Genomic DNA, 16,799 nt, shown 5'->3' with positions numbered 1-16,799 from the left:
ATTAATTAATTATTCCTTAGATTTAGAATCATAGAATCCCTAAAGTGCAGAAGGAAGCCAATCGGCCCATCGAGGCTGCATCATCAACAATCCCACCCAGGCCCCATCTCCGTAACCCCACGTATTTACCCTGCTAATCTCCCTGACACTAAGGGGCAATTTAGCAGAGCCAATAAACTTAACCCACACATCTCTGGACTGTGGTAGGAAACCGGAGCACCCGGAGAAAACCCATGTAGATATGGGGGAGAACATGCAAACTCCATACAGGGAGTCACCCAAGGCCGGAATTGAACTCGGGTCCCTGGTGCTGTGAGGCAGCAGTGCTAACCACTGTGCCGCCCACCCACTCTGCCACTGTGCCACATTTAATATTCCATAAAACAAAAGAAATGCCTCCTAGTGACAACTGGAGAGATATAAATACTTAGCTTAACCTCTTTTTGTGTGACCAAGATTTGGTTCTTGGAAGTTTTCATTGACGAGTGTTGTGCACTTAAAATCTAGAATAATGGATACTTAATGGTTTGCTTCATGACTGCAATTATGTTAGCTATATTGCATCGTGATAAGTATTGTGCTCTAAAGAGCAAAATTTAACAGTTTATTGCACTAACTTTTGTCATATTTACTGATTGCAGTCCATCCATATGTGAATCAAAAGCAACAATGTTTTATTTTGTAATTTTTACAAAGATTGATTTTGTTCAAAAGAAACACATTTCTAGGCAAGGATCTTTTAATTGCTTTAATAAACAGGAATCCTTTGAACAGAATGATGATGATTAAGTACGATCATTGCACTAACGCACAAATGCATATTGATACATACATGTAAATGCAAGCTGGGCGGCTGGCTTGTCATGCAGAGTGACGCCAACAGCATTGGTTCAATGTCTGTATTGGCTGAGGTTATTCAGGAGGGCCTGAACTTCTCAACCTTGCCCCTCACCTGAGGTATGCTAATCCTCAAGTTAAATCACCACCAGTCAGCACTCCCCCCACCCCTCAAAGGGGAGAACAGCCTATGGTCATCTGGGACTATGGCGACTTTAGGTTCAGCTACAACTTGCAACTAAAACCCTTGGCACAATGACATATTGTAAGGGCTTAATACGTCAAATCACACCGACACAACTCAGTTGCTTGATTCATGGCCAGGTACTGACACGCATAACATGTGGCATGTTGGGCACTGCTCTGTCTTCAGTTTACAAAACTACTGCTGGCTCAACAAGAGGATACACACGATATAATCTGCAGGACAGCCCTGAAACTAGAAGTCTTTGACTCGCTTGGAGGAGGTCACCATGAGCATCAGTGCCAATAATAGCACTAAAGAGATGAAACAAAAGGTAAGCTCAGGGCTAGTGCCATCCTGCCAATGTTATTTTGTGACACCCTTTTCATGCAATCAGACAGAAATATAACATACTGTATTTTGCAAGGCAATATTTATGCCTTTCATGAAATCAATGCAGCACTCGACTGAGTATGTCACAAAGCAGTCCAAGGAAAACTGACCAAACCAAGTACAATTTCTTTATTAATGATTTACTCCATGATAAAAGTCAGGAGTGGCTGTGTTAACTTACTATTCTACATTGCTTGCTTCATTCACAAAACGTTCAATAATGAAGTTTCCCATGCCAATCAATAGTAGGATCTAGGTGACATCCAAGCTTTATCAGCTAAATAGCAGATAATATTCATGGGAAAACCTTCATCTCCATCTTTCCCTCAAGTTAAAAGTTATTCTGACTTGAGAGAAATACTGGCTTTCCTCCATGATTTCTGGGGAAAAAATGTTCTTTTTTTCACGGATGTGGGCATCGCTGCGTTTTGTTGCCCATCCCCAATTGTCTTCAAGGTGGTGGTAAGTTGCCTTCTTGACCGGTGAAGTCCATATGGTATAGTTACACCCACAGAGCCGTTGGGGAGGCAGATCCAGGATTTTGAACCAGAAATTGTGAAAGTAACAGCATCATGGTTCCAAGTTGGAATGGTGTGTGACTTGGAGGAAAATTTGCTGGTAGTGGTGTTCCCATGCATCTGCTGCCCTGTTCTTCTAGGTGGTACAGGTCATGGATTTGAAAGGTGTTCTTGAAGGAGCTTTGGTAAGTTGCTGCAGTGCATCTTGTAAATGGTATGCACTGCTGCCACTGTGCATCAGTGATGGAAGGAGTGAATGTTGGAGGTGGTGGGAGTGGGCTATTCGTCCTGGATGGTGTTGAACTTCTTGAGTGATATTGGAGCTGCACTCTCCAGGCAATTGAAGAGTATGCCAGCATACTCCTGACTTGTGCCTTGTCGTTGGTGGACAGGCTTTGGGGAGTCAGGAGGCAAGTTATTCTCCAAGAAATTCCTAGCCTCTGACCTGCTCTTGTAGCCACAGTATTTATATGGCTGGTCCGGTTCAGTTTCTGGCTAACGACAACCTCCAGGATGTTGCTAATGGATGATCTCAACTCAGGTGGTTTCTCCTGTCAGTGACGTACCCAAGGATAGTGATGACATTGCTTGTAAGGTTTTTGTGAGTATGACTATGTCATGCTATTGCTTGACTAGTCCATTAGGCAGCTCATTGGCGCAAGCCCCCCCCCCCCCCCCCCAACCCCACCCCGCCCTGTTAGCTAGGTTATTTCAGAAAGCAGGTAAAAGTCAACCACATTGCTGTAGATCTGAAGTCACATATAGACCAGAACAGATAAGGATGGTAGACTTCCTTCCCTAAAGGACATTAGTGAACCAGCTTTTTTTTTCTAAATGAGAATAGTTTCATTGTCACTATTACCGAGACTAAGTTTTTAATTCCAGATTTATTAACAGAATTTAAATTCTACCATGCCGTGGTGGGATTCATACCCCTGTACCCTGAGCATTACCCTGGGCCTCTGGTCTGGTGACAATACCAATGCACCACCACCTCCAACTGAACTCTCCAAGTCATTGCGAAAGCATCATTAATACAAGATTGCACCTCACCAAAACCTTCACAGGGCAATACATATAGTCCTGTCAGTGTCACCCACATTCCAAGAACAAAAAAGAATGCATACTGGAGGATTCATTTTTAAACAATTCTACCTACTCTTTTAACACATAATGTAATGCAAGAATTTATTTTATACATCTGGTACTCCTGTCAAATGTACACTCTAGGAGGGTATCTAAAATGTTTTTAAAATCATGTAGATAATAAGTGTATACTGTACCACGCAAAGACACTATATACAAATGCAATATAAACACCTCATGGAAGTCATAAAAATCACGACACAATGATGGGTGGGCCATACAGAGTTTTTTTAATATGGCTTCTCCATCAGTGAGAGAGTCATAAACAATACATATTACAATGTAGCTCATGGTATGCTGGAGAGCCCTTTATTGAGGCACTAATTTACTGCACTTTAAACATTAATAAATACCAGGTGATTATGACAAGATTTTGTTCTTTGATTTTGAACTAAATTCTGAATAGATTTATTTCCAGAATTGATGTAACCTAGTAATTAATGATGTCTTACACAACTGCCTTATAATAAAAAAACTAGAAGAGTATATTATAACATCTGCGATTTGTGTGCATATGTACGTGCATGCTTGAAAAAGAAGAGGTGAGGACAGAATGTTTTTTTGGCAAATGAACATGGTGTTGAAAGTCAGGAATTAATTTTTATTGAAAATTGTTTCTAGTTTAGAGGCCTGTATTTTTATAGCAGCAGGAGTTTACATTCAGAAAAGCTTCAAATTTGCAAATGCTTTCTAAATACCGATGTTTGCACCCCAAATACAGTTTAGTATAGCTGCTTTCAAAATGTAGAACAGAAGCTTTACCTACGGAGGAGGCCAAGAAGTGAAGGGCGTTATTTTTAAGTGGGAGGTTTTAGCATAACAATAGATTTCAATCCCAAATTAAGATATTTTAGTTTTGCACATTATCCTGTAAAAGTTGAAAACAGGAAGCATCAACCTCTCTTTAAGGACACGCTCGACACTGAAAATATTTAATTCAGCAAATGACTTGATCTCTTAACTCATGTGTAGACTTTGAGGTTAAGCGGATTAAAAAAAATAAGCTGCCAGTAGACCCTTTAAAATTTCCAGCCTACGCACCACAATGTTACATTAAAAATATTACAGTAACAAAGCTACTCAAATTTCAGAAGTTTAAAACATGGGATAGGTTTACTTCTTCCTAACTTTCACTCTTCACTTTGAATGTTGGAGCAACTTCTGAAAAACAATGTCCAAAACATAATTATAAATTTGTGCCAAAGGCCAGTTTTCCCAAACAACTGAAGCCTAGAATTGATGATTGAAGTGAGTACACCAACTTTCCCTCAGCTTGCTGAAAATCTTAAACTCTGACCTGCTTCAAAAAACAAGATGGGAATGGAATGAGTTGCAAATCAGAACACTTGGACTTTATGGTCTGGTACTCCGTGCTTGGGTCTAGGCTGGAATGGACCAGACACCAAAATTCATCATCCCACCACATCATCATCCCACCAAAATAGTGACCATCCAAATTATCTTTGTTACCACAAAGTGAGATGATTTTTCAATGGTTCCTTCTTCTCATGCACTAACCCATTCCCTTTCAGAATTACCAACAGTATCTCTTTCACAAATAAAAAACCCTCTCAACACTTTTGTCCTTGAAAATTACTTCCCTATCTCCAAAGTCTCGTTCCGCTCCAAAGCACTCAAATGTGTAACTTTCTAGATCTCTGCTTGTCTCTCGCACAACTCCATCACAATACATACACGAAACTGGCCTTACCTGAAGTTGAAATTACTCTCTTCTCCCTGTGGCTGTGGTCATGGTGCAGCTTGCCTTCCTCATCCATCCTGGAGTTTTTCACAATCACATCCTCCTCCTCCACCACTTCTTCTCTGTTGCCTAACTTGCTTCGTTCTTACCTATCCAGCTGGTGCCCAAGTATTTCCAGTAATGGCTTCACTTCCCAACCAAGCACCATAACATCATGAACACTTACCTCCTACTTATCTCCTTATTTAAGGAAGGACACAAATGCATCAGAAGCAGTTTAGAGAAGGTGTACTAAACTAATACAAGGAATGGCTATTAGTTATTTTATGAGGAAAGATTGGGCAGGCTGGGCTTGAATCCACCAGAGTTTAGAAGAGGTCACTTGATTGAAATATATGAGATCCTGAGGGGTCTTGACAGGATCAATGTGGAGAGGATATTTCCTCTTGTGGAAGAATCTGGAACTGGGGATGACTGTTTAAAAATAAGGGGGCACCCATTTAAGGCTTAGATGGGAAGATTTTTTTTTTCAGAGGGTAGAGAGTCTTTCGTATTCGCTTCCTCAAAAGACAGTGAAAGTAGAGTCCTTGAATGTTTTTTTTAAGTCAGAGGTAGATCGATTCTTGACAATTACCGGGTTTAAATGGGAAGTTAGTTAGATCAGCTATGATCTTATTGAATGGTGGAGCAGACCAATGAAGCCAATGTGGGTTGGCAAAGCTAGATGGGATGGCTGATTGGAACGGAGTACTAAATTTTGGAGGAAGTGAAGTTTACAGACTCTGCAGGATGGGATGTGAGCCAGGAGAATAATGGAGTATTCAAATTTGAATGTGACATAAGGACAGGCAAGAATTTAGGATTCTATCAGTTAAGGCAAAGTTGCAACATAAATGTAAGCTATTGCTTTTTCAAATTACAACAGATGTACATTTTATAACTGCTTACAGGAAGCAGTCATACGTAACAGATAGGAATAGTAGTCCATAATATAGCATCTCCACCAATGCCTCAGACCTTCAAAAATTTGTATCCATGCTGTTGTTATGTTCAATAGTCTCAACTATTCCCATAACATGGAGGAACAGTAGTCCACAAGAGGTACATCGACACATTGGCATGAGATTGAACTCCAAATTCTATAAAAGGTCTGAGAGACAAGTGATACAGAGGTCTCTTCAAGCATTGGACAAGTGCCATCCTCTCCTGTGTTTGCTTTTCTCTACTCAATCATTCAATAATGACACAAGTTATATAATACAGTGGCAACATAGTGGAGGATATCTTGCCCTTTCTACAGAGTTTCCTGCTTCATTTTTCAAACATTGATCTTTCTGTTTATATAGCTGAGGAAATTCCACACCACCTCAAGTGCCCTGAATGACCACTCCAACAAGGCGAGAGAAACAAAAGAATTATTGACCTGTTACTCTAACATCTATTGTGGGGAAAATTATCGGAATCCCTAATTTTTTTCCAGTTCTCATGCAATATCAACTTGAAATTTATATTTTGTGCTTCTCTGAAGATGCTGTCTGAGCTGCTGAGAATTTCCAGCATTTTCTGTTTTTATTTTATTATTGCAATCAATAAGTAAAGAGATAGTGACAAAGTATGTGGAAAAATTAATGAGAAAAGGTCAGCATGAATTTGTAAAGGATAGAGGATTTGTCATGTCAAGCACACCTAAATGAATTCTTGAGATAGTAACTAAAGTAGTTAATAGAGAAATGTCAATGGACATAGATTGTATGTAGTTATAGAAGACATTTAATAATGTTCCACATAAGAGACTGTTAACTAAAAATAAAGTTAATGGAATTAAAGACAAATTATTGACCTGGTTAGAAGATTGGTTAAATGGTAAAAGATAGGGATAATGGATATGGTCGAATTGGAAGGAATTGACCAGTAGATTCCCACAACAATCTGTACTCTGGCCTCAACTAATTACTATATTTATTAATGACTTGGATAATGCAATAAAGGGCCATGTTTGCTCTTGACACAAAAATTATGACACAGTCAGTAGTGTATACTGACACATAAAAATGTTCAGATAATTCTAGATTGAGTGAGCAAAGTGAGCTAATGGATTTCAACGCAGGTAACTGTGAAGTCATCCATTTTGCCCAGAAAAGGATAGTTCAGGATATTATTTAAATGGTGAAGAGCTAACTTTGGACATCCAAAAAGATTTAGGGTTCCACATACACAGATCACAAATGTAAGCTATGAAAACTCAAAAGTTAAAAGTACGTTAGTCTTTTTAACTACAGCGTAGCATATAAACGACAGGGAGTTTAGGTGCGGCTATACAAAGCACTAGGGTGCTGTGTATAATTCTGCGCACCACAACTCATGTAAGAAGTGCAGTGCAGATTCAGCAGAATGTTACCCACAGCTTCTAAGTATAGATTATGAGGGGACATTACATAACCTGGGCTTGAATTCCTTGAGATATAGGTTGAGGAATGAATTGATTGAGGTTTTCACGATTTTGAAAGGAAGTGATAGGGTTGATAGAGAGTCTAGAACAAAGAGCCGCAGCCTTAAAATCTGATACAAGCCACTCAGAAGAGAAGTTAGGAAACACTTCTGTAGGAAAAACATGGCAAAAGTGTGGAACTCTTGTAGTAGGTGCTGCTCAATTAAAATTTTTGATCCGAGATTGATAGATTATACCCAGCCAAGTGTATTAGAGATAGGGAATCAAGGCAGATAGATGGAGTTAAGATATAGAACAATCATGATCCCTTTCAACAGGCACAAGAGACTGAATGGTTTACCTACTCCTGTTACTATGTTAATATCAGCTCAGAGTGCATCTTCCAAATGGCTGAAAGACCACTTTAAGAAGCATCCAAAGGACTTCATGACATTCCTGGTGTAAAATGTGACAAATGGTCTCACCATGTAACTGACATAAAAACACAGCATAGCAAATGGCCTCACAGGTAGCTACCATGAAAGTACAGACTAGTTGCAGAATCATGTTGTGTGTCAGATGAAAAACAGGCCCAAAGCTTTCTGGCCCAATTCTCCGTGATGCTTGCTTAATCACTGTCAGTTTTACTGACATATTCTAACACAGAATCAACATTACAAGTTGTATCCAATAAACCTTCATCATATTTTCTGTTCACAAAACATCAGACAGATATAGTTAAATAAGAACTGCATGGAAATATTCAACTTAAAAACAATTACAGCCATCAAACTTTTACAATGCCATCTGTTTGCAATTATAATGCCAGCTACAAAAACCATGAAAAATATCTCAAACTAATGGCATCACAAGTACTATAATACTTCAATGTCAGATAACTTTTGTTTCTGTGTTGCACTGTCTCAACCATTCTTTGCACACCAATCAAATCAATAAAGTCAATGAGTCAGTACATAAGACAAAGCTGAAACATTTGCAACCATCTCCAGCCAGGAGCGTCAAGTCAATGATCCATCTCGGCCTCCTCCTGAGGTCCCCAACATCACATACACCAGTCTTCAGCAAATTCGATTCATTCTACATGATTTCAAGAAACAGCTGAACACACTGGATACAACTAAGACAACAAGCCCTGATAACATGCCAATTGTGGTACTGAGGGCTTCCATTCCAGATCTGGCTATGCCCTATCAGAATAGCTACAACGCTGGTATCTTATGTAGAAAATTGCTCAGTAATGAGTAGGATATTTACCAATCCGACCAATTATTGCTCCATCAGTCTATCTTCAATCATCAGCAAAGTGATGGATGGTGTCACTAAGTGTTATTATGCAGCATTTACTCAATTCACCAATGCTCACTTTGGGTTCCGCTCAGGCCACTCAACTCCAGACCTGATTCCAGCCTTGGTCCAAACATGGACAAAAGAGCTGAATTCCTTAGGTGAGGTGAGAGTGACAGCCCTCGACACCAAAGCATCAAGGAATCCCAGGAAAATTATTGTCAATGGGAATCAAAGGTAAATCTTTCCACAGTTTGCAGTCATAACTAACACTAAAAAAGATGGCTGTGATTGTTGGGGACTATTCATCTCAGCCCTGTGACATTGCTATAGTAGTTTCTGAGGACAGAGCCCTAGGCCCAACCATCTTCAGCTCCTTCATCAATGATCTTCCTCCATTACAGGGATCAGAAATGGGGATGATCACTGATAATTGTAGAGCGTTCAGTCCCAACTCCTCATATATAGAAGCAGTTTATACCCGCATACAGCAAGATCTGGACAACATGCAGGCTGAGAAGTGACAAGTAACAATCACAACATACAGGTGCCAGGCAATATTTATTATTATTTCATTAGTGTCACAAGTAGACTTACATTAACACTGCAATGAAGTTACTGTGAAAGTCCCCTAGTTGCCACATTCCAGTACCTGTTCAGGTATACTGAGCGAGAATTTAGCATGTATTTTGGACTGTGGGAGGAAACTGGAGCACCCGGAGGAAACCCATGCAGACACAAAGAGAACATGCAGACTTTGCACAGACAGTGACGCAAGCAGGGAATCGAACCCAGGTTTGTGGCGCTGTCAAGCAGCAGTGCTAGCCGCTGTGCCACTGTAACCATCATCACCACCATGACTGAATCCCCCACCGTCAACACTCTGGAGATTACCGTCATCAAGAAACTTAATTATACTGGCTATCTGAATATTGTGGCTATAAGAACAGGTTAAGAGTAGAAATTCTGTTGTGAATAACCCATCTCCTCAATCCCCAAAGCCTGCCCACCATCTATAAGGCACAAATCATTACTGTTATGGAATACTTTCCATATGCCTGGATGAATGCAGCTCCAACAACACTCAAGGAGCTTGCCACAATCAAGAAGCTTACCACAATCAAGAGCAAAGCAGCCCACTCATCAACTTATTTAACACCTTAAGCATTCACTCCCTCCAGCACTGACATGCAGCAGCAGCAATATATCCCATCTACAAGATGCACTGCAGCAACTTGCCAAGACTCATTCAACAGAACTTTCCAAGCCCACAATCTCTACTATCTAGTAGGACAAGAGCAGCAAACACATGAGAACACACTACCAGCAAGTTCCTTTTCAAGTCACAGACTATCCTGACTTGGAATTGTATCATTGTTTCTTCACTGTCACTGGGTCAAAAACCTGGAACTCCTTCCCTAACAGCACCATGGATGTACCTACACCACATGGATTGCAGTGGTTCAAGACAGTGGTTCACCACCTTCCGAAGCAAATTAGGGAAGGACAATAGATGCTAGCAGCAACACTCCCATCCTATGTGTAGATTCACATTTTTAAAAAGAATATGCTATAGGCTCCGTGTACAACTATACAGAATAAATAGCCACTTTCTGGGATAAGCCTAAGATAGAATAATTTTATGGATCCACGGTTCAGAATTTCTGACATTTCTTGCAACTTTAGGTATCAAATTAGTAACATTAATTATCTGTAATTCAGAGACAACCAAATACCAGGTTGCTAAGTACTTTCCGGTCCATCCCCCATAGCCCTTGACTCCCTTGTCTGTCAAAAAATTATTGAGAAGAGAATTCCACAGATAAACGACCCCACTTTTATACTTGATTCCCCTTGCAATAAACACCAACATTCCAGTTGTCTTCCCAATCATTTGCTGCATCTGCATGTGATTGATGCACTAGGACACCCAGATCCCGCTGTACAGTAGAGTTCTGTAGTCTCTTGCCATTCAAATAATATACTGCTTTTCTATTCTTTCTGCCAAAGTCAAAAGTTCACATTTTCCCACAATATACTCCATCTGCTAAATTCTTGCCCATTCACTTAACCTGTTATCCCTTTGCAGAGTCCAACTGACAACTTACTTTCCTACTTCAGTGCCTTTAGCAAATTTAACTACCATATTCAGCCCCTTTGTCCAAATCATTGATGTAGATTGTAAATAGCTGGGGCCCAAGCACTGATCCCTGTGGCATTCCACAAGTTACATCTTGCCAACCCAAAAAGGATCCATTTATCCAAGCTGTCTACTCCCTTTATCTACGAGGTTTTTGTCTGACGCATTCCCAGTAGGATATGTTAATTCCACAATACCGAACTGTTACCATTATAAACTTAATCACGCACATGGGAAGGGGAAAATACAACATTCCCTATCAGCAAAGACAACAGAAACTAACGTTACCTTAATATGAAAATTAACACAACAAATCATCTATATAATGAATACAATTATAATTTTGGAAGTTAGTTGTACTTTGGTCTTTCCGGACATATTAATTTCAATATTATTAGTTGCAATTAAGATCAAGACATAAAGAAAATACGTTAATTGGGGCTTCCAAATTTGCCAGCATGATGTTCAGGGTATTTATGCTCAATCTGGAAATTGTCAGAAAGATTTCAGTTGAGTGGTAAAGTAGGCTGGAACTGCTTTCTAATGTACAAAGTTGCAAGGACAGCACATGACACCCACAATAACAGTCTCATCTCGCACCTCTGGGGAGCCACATTCTAGGCTGATCAGCAATAACCCTGACCCATCTCACATCTTATCCGGTGATGATATTCAGTGGGTTTACAGACCTCAAGGATGCTTTTCATTTTAAACACAAGTGCTTTAAACATCTGGCATGATAACTTTTTTTATTCATACAATTCTTGAGCCGAATATTCATCTTTGATTGAATTATTTCAATGTCAAATCTCTTTTACACAGATATCAACACCAAGAAAGCTAAATGAACTGATTAAAATAAAAAAGCTCTCATTTTGGAAAGAAAACTCTCATTTTGACCGATGTCACCTTATATGTGGAATGTTTCTGCAGGTGTAGATGAATGTCATTAGATAATAGAAAATATGCAAATGTACCACAATCTCAGTTTTGATATGTACAATCAAATAATTCCATTACTGAACAGTAATGACTTAAGCAGCTTATAATTACTAAAACAAACTGGGCTAATAATACTTTACTGTTCACAGTGAGATAAATGAGCTCTTCTATACTGTTATCACAAATGCAGTTTAAATAGCATGCCGTGCTCACGCATGGAATAAGAAAGTGAGTTGAAAGTAAGCTTCCATTATAATCTTTATTGTATTGATGGTGACAAATGATAGACCGTTAGAATGAGCATTTAATGTTTTTGTACCTATAAAGGAAAAAATTGAATATTAATGCGGTCAATCATAATGTCATTTGTGAAACATTATATACTCCCTTCTCATTCTGCATATTTTCAGGGGAAGGGGGGGACTATCATTTTTTTGTGCATCAATAGTTTAATTCAGATTTTGCACCAGTTATCAATCAGTGTCACAGTTGCGGCTGATCCCAAGTTCTTATTTGATTACAATATTATTATGCTGTCTCTGTTTAAAGAAAAGGAAAATTCCAGCGAGACAAGACAGATTAGAAGGTAGCCAGAAATCTTTTCATTTTAAAAAAATGTTGCAACTCTGCCCCTTCGCTGACTGCAGACCCAATAATAACAGCACGACAAGGAAATATCTTAAAATTACTTGCAGCACTAGCAGTGTAAGCTATCAAAGAAAAGTTCTCACCACCAAGTAAATTATATCAGGTGGGAAAATAGTACAATTTTACAATATAACCAAATTCGGACAAGGGCCAGACACCTCGACATTCAACCATCAATGATGTTATTCTCTTTTCACGAATTTGACACACTCTGTTATTAGTTTCTAAGAAAACATTCTCCTCATGTCAAGCAAGGCTTATCTGCAATACTAGATTTCAAATAACATGCTGTAAGGATAAGGTGCTTCAGGCAACACAAGAATAGACTGCAAACCAAATAAATGTTTGAGTGTTGTTCTTTATATGCAAAAAATATATTTGCTAATGAATTATATTTTTGCCCAATATGGCAAAATGCTCTTCCAAGTCACAGCTCAAAAAAAATGCTTCTCCAAAATACATTGCAACTTTGAAAAGGGCTGTAGGATTTTGCAATGGTTCACTAATAACCTTATTATTAACCAAATTAACTTACTTACGCTGGATGGGTTCCTGTTTTGGGCAGAGCAAACTATCACACATGAACAAATGCAAGGAAACACTGAAAGCCAACAAAAAAAATCACTCTACTCATGTTAGCTCTTTAGTGAACTTTAAATATCAGTTACTGACCTGGTAATGTCAGGAAACTTGATTGGAAAATACAGCACTTGGCACTTGGGCCTAATGTGTTTCTCAAGTTCTTTGGGTCGATGATCAGGAATTAGCTTCATGAAAGAGCCAATGGATGTGAGGAATGATTCCATATTAAATGCTGAATTGAACACGACCACATCAGCCACCAAGCTGAAAAGAGAGAAATCAGGCTGCTTAAAAAATAAACATTTTCGATCTTGCTCGAGACTAGACTTCTGGCCCAATTTGTAATAGAAAATATTGTCTTGAGACACTGATCAAACATTCATTGTTGATTGTTAATATCCAAGTCACTCATATTTACGTACCGCTGTGGTTTCCACAAATGCATATAAAGGCCTTCAACCCCGAAACTACACAAGACTTTACTTTGAAAACATAAGAATTTCCAAGATGCTTTGGTCAGACAGACTGCTGTAAGCAATCCAACTATGGTTTGGAGACATTCTCAACACACTTTGGCAGAGATCAGCTGGACACTGAACTAGAACAGAGTTCTGCTTGCAGTTCACTTGTACAATTTTACCCAGACCAGGATTGTTCCTGGAGATTGTGTCTACAAGATCAGCAATCTTACAGTCTGCTAACATACAGACATCTTAGTATCTGAGCAATGGTTCTGTTCCACAGATACAATTTCTCAAATTATTCATAGATACAATTTCTCAAATTATTCATACCCCTCACTCGTCTTATGTCTGAATAAAATGTCAGACACTATCTTTACTAGCTGTTGCTCACTGATTAAACTTACTGCTTACCCAACTCTTTGGCGTGGAAGCTCAGGAAACAACTGATATAAAACCGTTCCCTTTGACCAGTATTTAAAATTATTTTTGATTTTACTGTAATTTATACTTGGACCTCCGAGTTGGTGACCTTGACCTTGTCCCACCAAAAGATGCCCAGAATATATCTGAAACACCGAAATTGGAATAAGTTCAACCTCTTCTGCTGCTTCACATATGTTGTCCAGGTCTCACTACTGTAGATGAGTGCGCAGGCTTTGTAGACTTGCTATTTGGAATTCTCCATCAAATTGCTATTATTCCACACACTCTTAGGTTGGACATAATTGCTGCAGTTATTCTGATGCATATGATGATTTCAAGTGACAAATTGCTAGTGATTGTGGAGCCTCGATGAGAAACGATCAACAACCTCAGCATCAGTGCTGATAAATGGCAGTATGGCAACATCTTGGAACATGATACTTGTCTTCCTGATGTTGATGGTCAAACCAAACTCTTTACAGGTGTGAGAGTGTCCATTCATCTGCTGCGGCAGGTATTCCTCAGTGTGGAATGTCAGTGCGGTACCATCAACATAGTGCAACACTCTGATGAGGATTTGGTGCACCTTTGTCTTGGATCACAGGGTGGCAAGGCTGAACAGCCTTCTGTCAGTTCTGATATGTAAACAGACACCCTCTTAAGGCATATGACAGCAGCTAAGCGAAGAACATACCAAAGAGTGCTGATGCTAGAACATAATCCTGTTCAAACAGGACCCTTTGACCTCATTGCAGATCTCAAAGGGTTCCAATATTGTGACTTCATAGTTGCCCTTACCTGTCATGTTGCCATGGAAAGAGCAAGTTACAGTGAGTCGCTTCAGCAGACAAACAAATTTCTCCAGAAGCTTAACTACATTGCCTCTGCTTACTAGGTTGAATTCCTTTCTGGGTGCAATATCTAATACCAATATCTAGATCATCTCTTTTTGGGCTTGAGGGCTGCTCACATCCTCATTTGTACTTTCCTTTCCGGATGGCGCAGCTTTCCTATCTAATCTCTCTTCTTATCTTTCCAATGATTTTGGTAAGATCATGATGGTGATAAATAGTGGTCTCCTTTGTTCACAGCATTTTTCTTACAGCTACTGGACTGAGATTTGGGATTGAAGTGTTTGGCCAAGATCTAGTCTGGCAAAGGCAAGTTGAGTAAATACTTTTCCCACAATGGCTGAGTAGATAGTGCAATGAACTTGCTCACATTCTGGGACAGGTACGGGGACAGTGTCCCCGGGAGGACAAAACACTGAAAGATCTGTAAAAGTTTGTCTGGCTTGGCCACAAATAGGTCCATACCCTCAGAGGGGCTGCAGCGAGGGTCCCTGCCTGCTCTTCCACACTATCTACTGGGGCATTCTTCTCAGGGCTACTCTTACGCAGTTTTATAAGACCCAAGGACCTTCAACAAAGAACAAAGAACAATACAGCACAGGAACAGGCCCTTCGGCCCTCCAAGCCCGCGCCGCTCCCCGGTCCAAGATTGAATCCTGAATCCAGGATCCCCGCCCAATTTTCCAGCCTATCTACATCCTAATATCCTATCCACCGAGCTGTCCCTCACAGCTACGATGCTTTGTTCATCACAACCTATTAACTCACCCCCACCCCCCCATTCCAGACCATGTGATCTCCAGGGAGAGGCGAAAACCCAGAGTGAAAACCCCAGGGCCAATATGGGGAAAAAAAAAATCTGGGAAATTCCTCTCCGACCCCCTGTGGCGATCGAAACGAGTCCAGGAGATCACACTGGCCCTGATCAGAAAATGCTTCCCAACCCTATTCATTTCCACTTCTGCTTTACGAACACCATCTGAATTCCCTGCCCCTGAGACAGGTTCCCAACTATCCGCAGTCTCGCTCTGTACTGGCACCAGCAAGATGATCATAGAATGAAGCCTTGAAACGAGAAACAAAGAACAATTAGCCCGCGCTGCTCCCTGGTCCAAACTAGACCACTCTTTTGTATCCCTCCATTCCCACTCCGTTCATATAGCTGTCTAGATAAGTCTTAAACGTTCCCAGTGTGTCCGCCTCCACCACCTTGCCCGGCAACACATTCCAGGCCCCCACGACGCTCTGTGTAAAATATGTCCTTCTGATATCTGTGTTAAACCTCCCCCCCTTCACCTTGAACCTATGACCCCTCGTGAACGTCACCACCGACCCGGGGAAAAGCTTCCCACCGTTCACCCTATCTATGCCTTTCATAATTTTATACACCTCTATTAAGTCTCCCCTCATCCTCCGTCTTTCCAAGGAGAACAACCCCAGTTTCCCCAATCTCTCCTCATAACCAAGCCCCTCCATACCAGGCAACATCCTGGTAAACCTCCTCTGTACTCTCTCCAAAGCCTCCACGTCCTTCTGGTAGTGTGGCGACCAGAACTGGACGCAGTATTCCAAATGCGGCCGAACCAACGTTCTATACATCTGCAACATCAGACCCCAACTTTTATACTCTATGCCCCGTCCTATAAAGGCACGCATGCCATATGCCTTCTTCACCACCTTCTCCACCTGTGACGTCACCTTCAAAGATCTGTGGACTTGCACACCCAGGTCCCTCTGCGTCTCTACACCCTTTATGGTTCTTCCATTTATCGTGTAGCTCCTCCCTACATTATTCCCACCAAAATGCATCACTTCGCATTTATCAGGATTGAACTCCATCTGCCATTTCTTTGCCCAAATTTCCAGCCTATCTATATCCTTCTGTAGCCTCTGACAATGTTCCTCACTATCTGCAAGTCCTGCCAGTTTTGTGTCGTCCGCAAACTTACTGATCACCCCAGTTACTCCTTCTTCCAGATCATTTATATAAATCACAAACAGCAGAGGTCCCAATACAGAGCCCTGCGGAACACCACTAGTCACAGGCCTCCAGCCGGAAAAAGACCCTTCCACTACCACCCTCTGTCTTCTATGACCAAGCCAGTTCTCCACCCATCTAGCCACCTCCCCCTTTATCCCATGAGATCCAACCTTTTTCACTAGCCTACCATGAGGGACTTTGTCAAACGCTTTACTAAAGTCCATATAGACAACATCCACGGCCCTTCCTTCGTCA

General features: G+C 40.5%; 1 protein-coding gene across 5 annotated transcripts in view; it reads right to left on the bottom strand.

Annotated features, from left to right (window-relative positions):
• Positions 1-16,799, bottom strand: part of gtdc1 (glycosyltransferase-like domain containing 1) — a 302,215-nt gene that overhangs the window by 167,333 nt on the left and 118,083 nt on the right. For all 5 annotated transcript variants that reach the window (XM_078228009.1, XM_078228012.1, XM_078228007.1 and 2 more), the window contains exon 4: positions 12,916-13,089. In XM_078228009.1, the coding sequence (XP_078084135.1) occupies positions 12,916-13,089 (174 nt within the window). The remainder of the gene's footprint in view (positions 1-12,915; positions 13,090-16,799) is intronic.

This window comes from Mustelus asterias, chromosome 14 (assembly GCF_964213995.1).
Source record: "Mustelus asterias chromosome 14, sMusAst1.hap1.1, whole genome shotgun sequence".
In the NCBI taxonomy this organism is placed as follows: Eukaryota; Metazoa; Chordata; class Chondrichthyes; order Carcharhiniformes; family Triakidae; genus Mustelus; species Mustelus asterias.
This window is presented reverse-complemented; position numbering and strand designations above follow the sequence as displayed.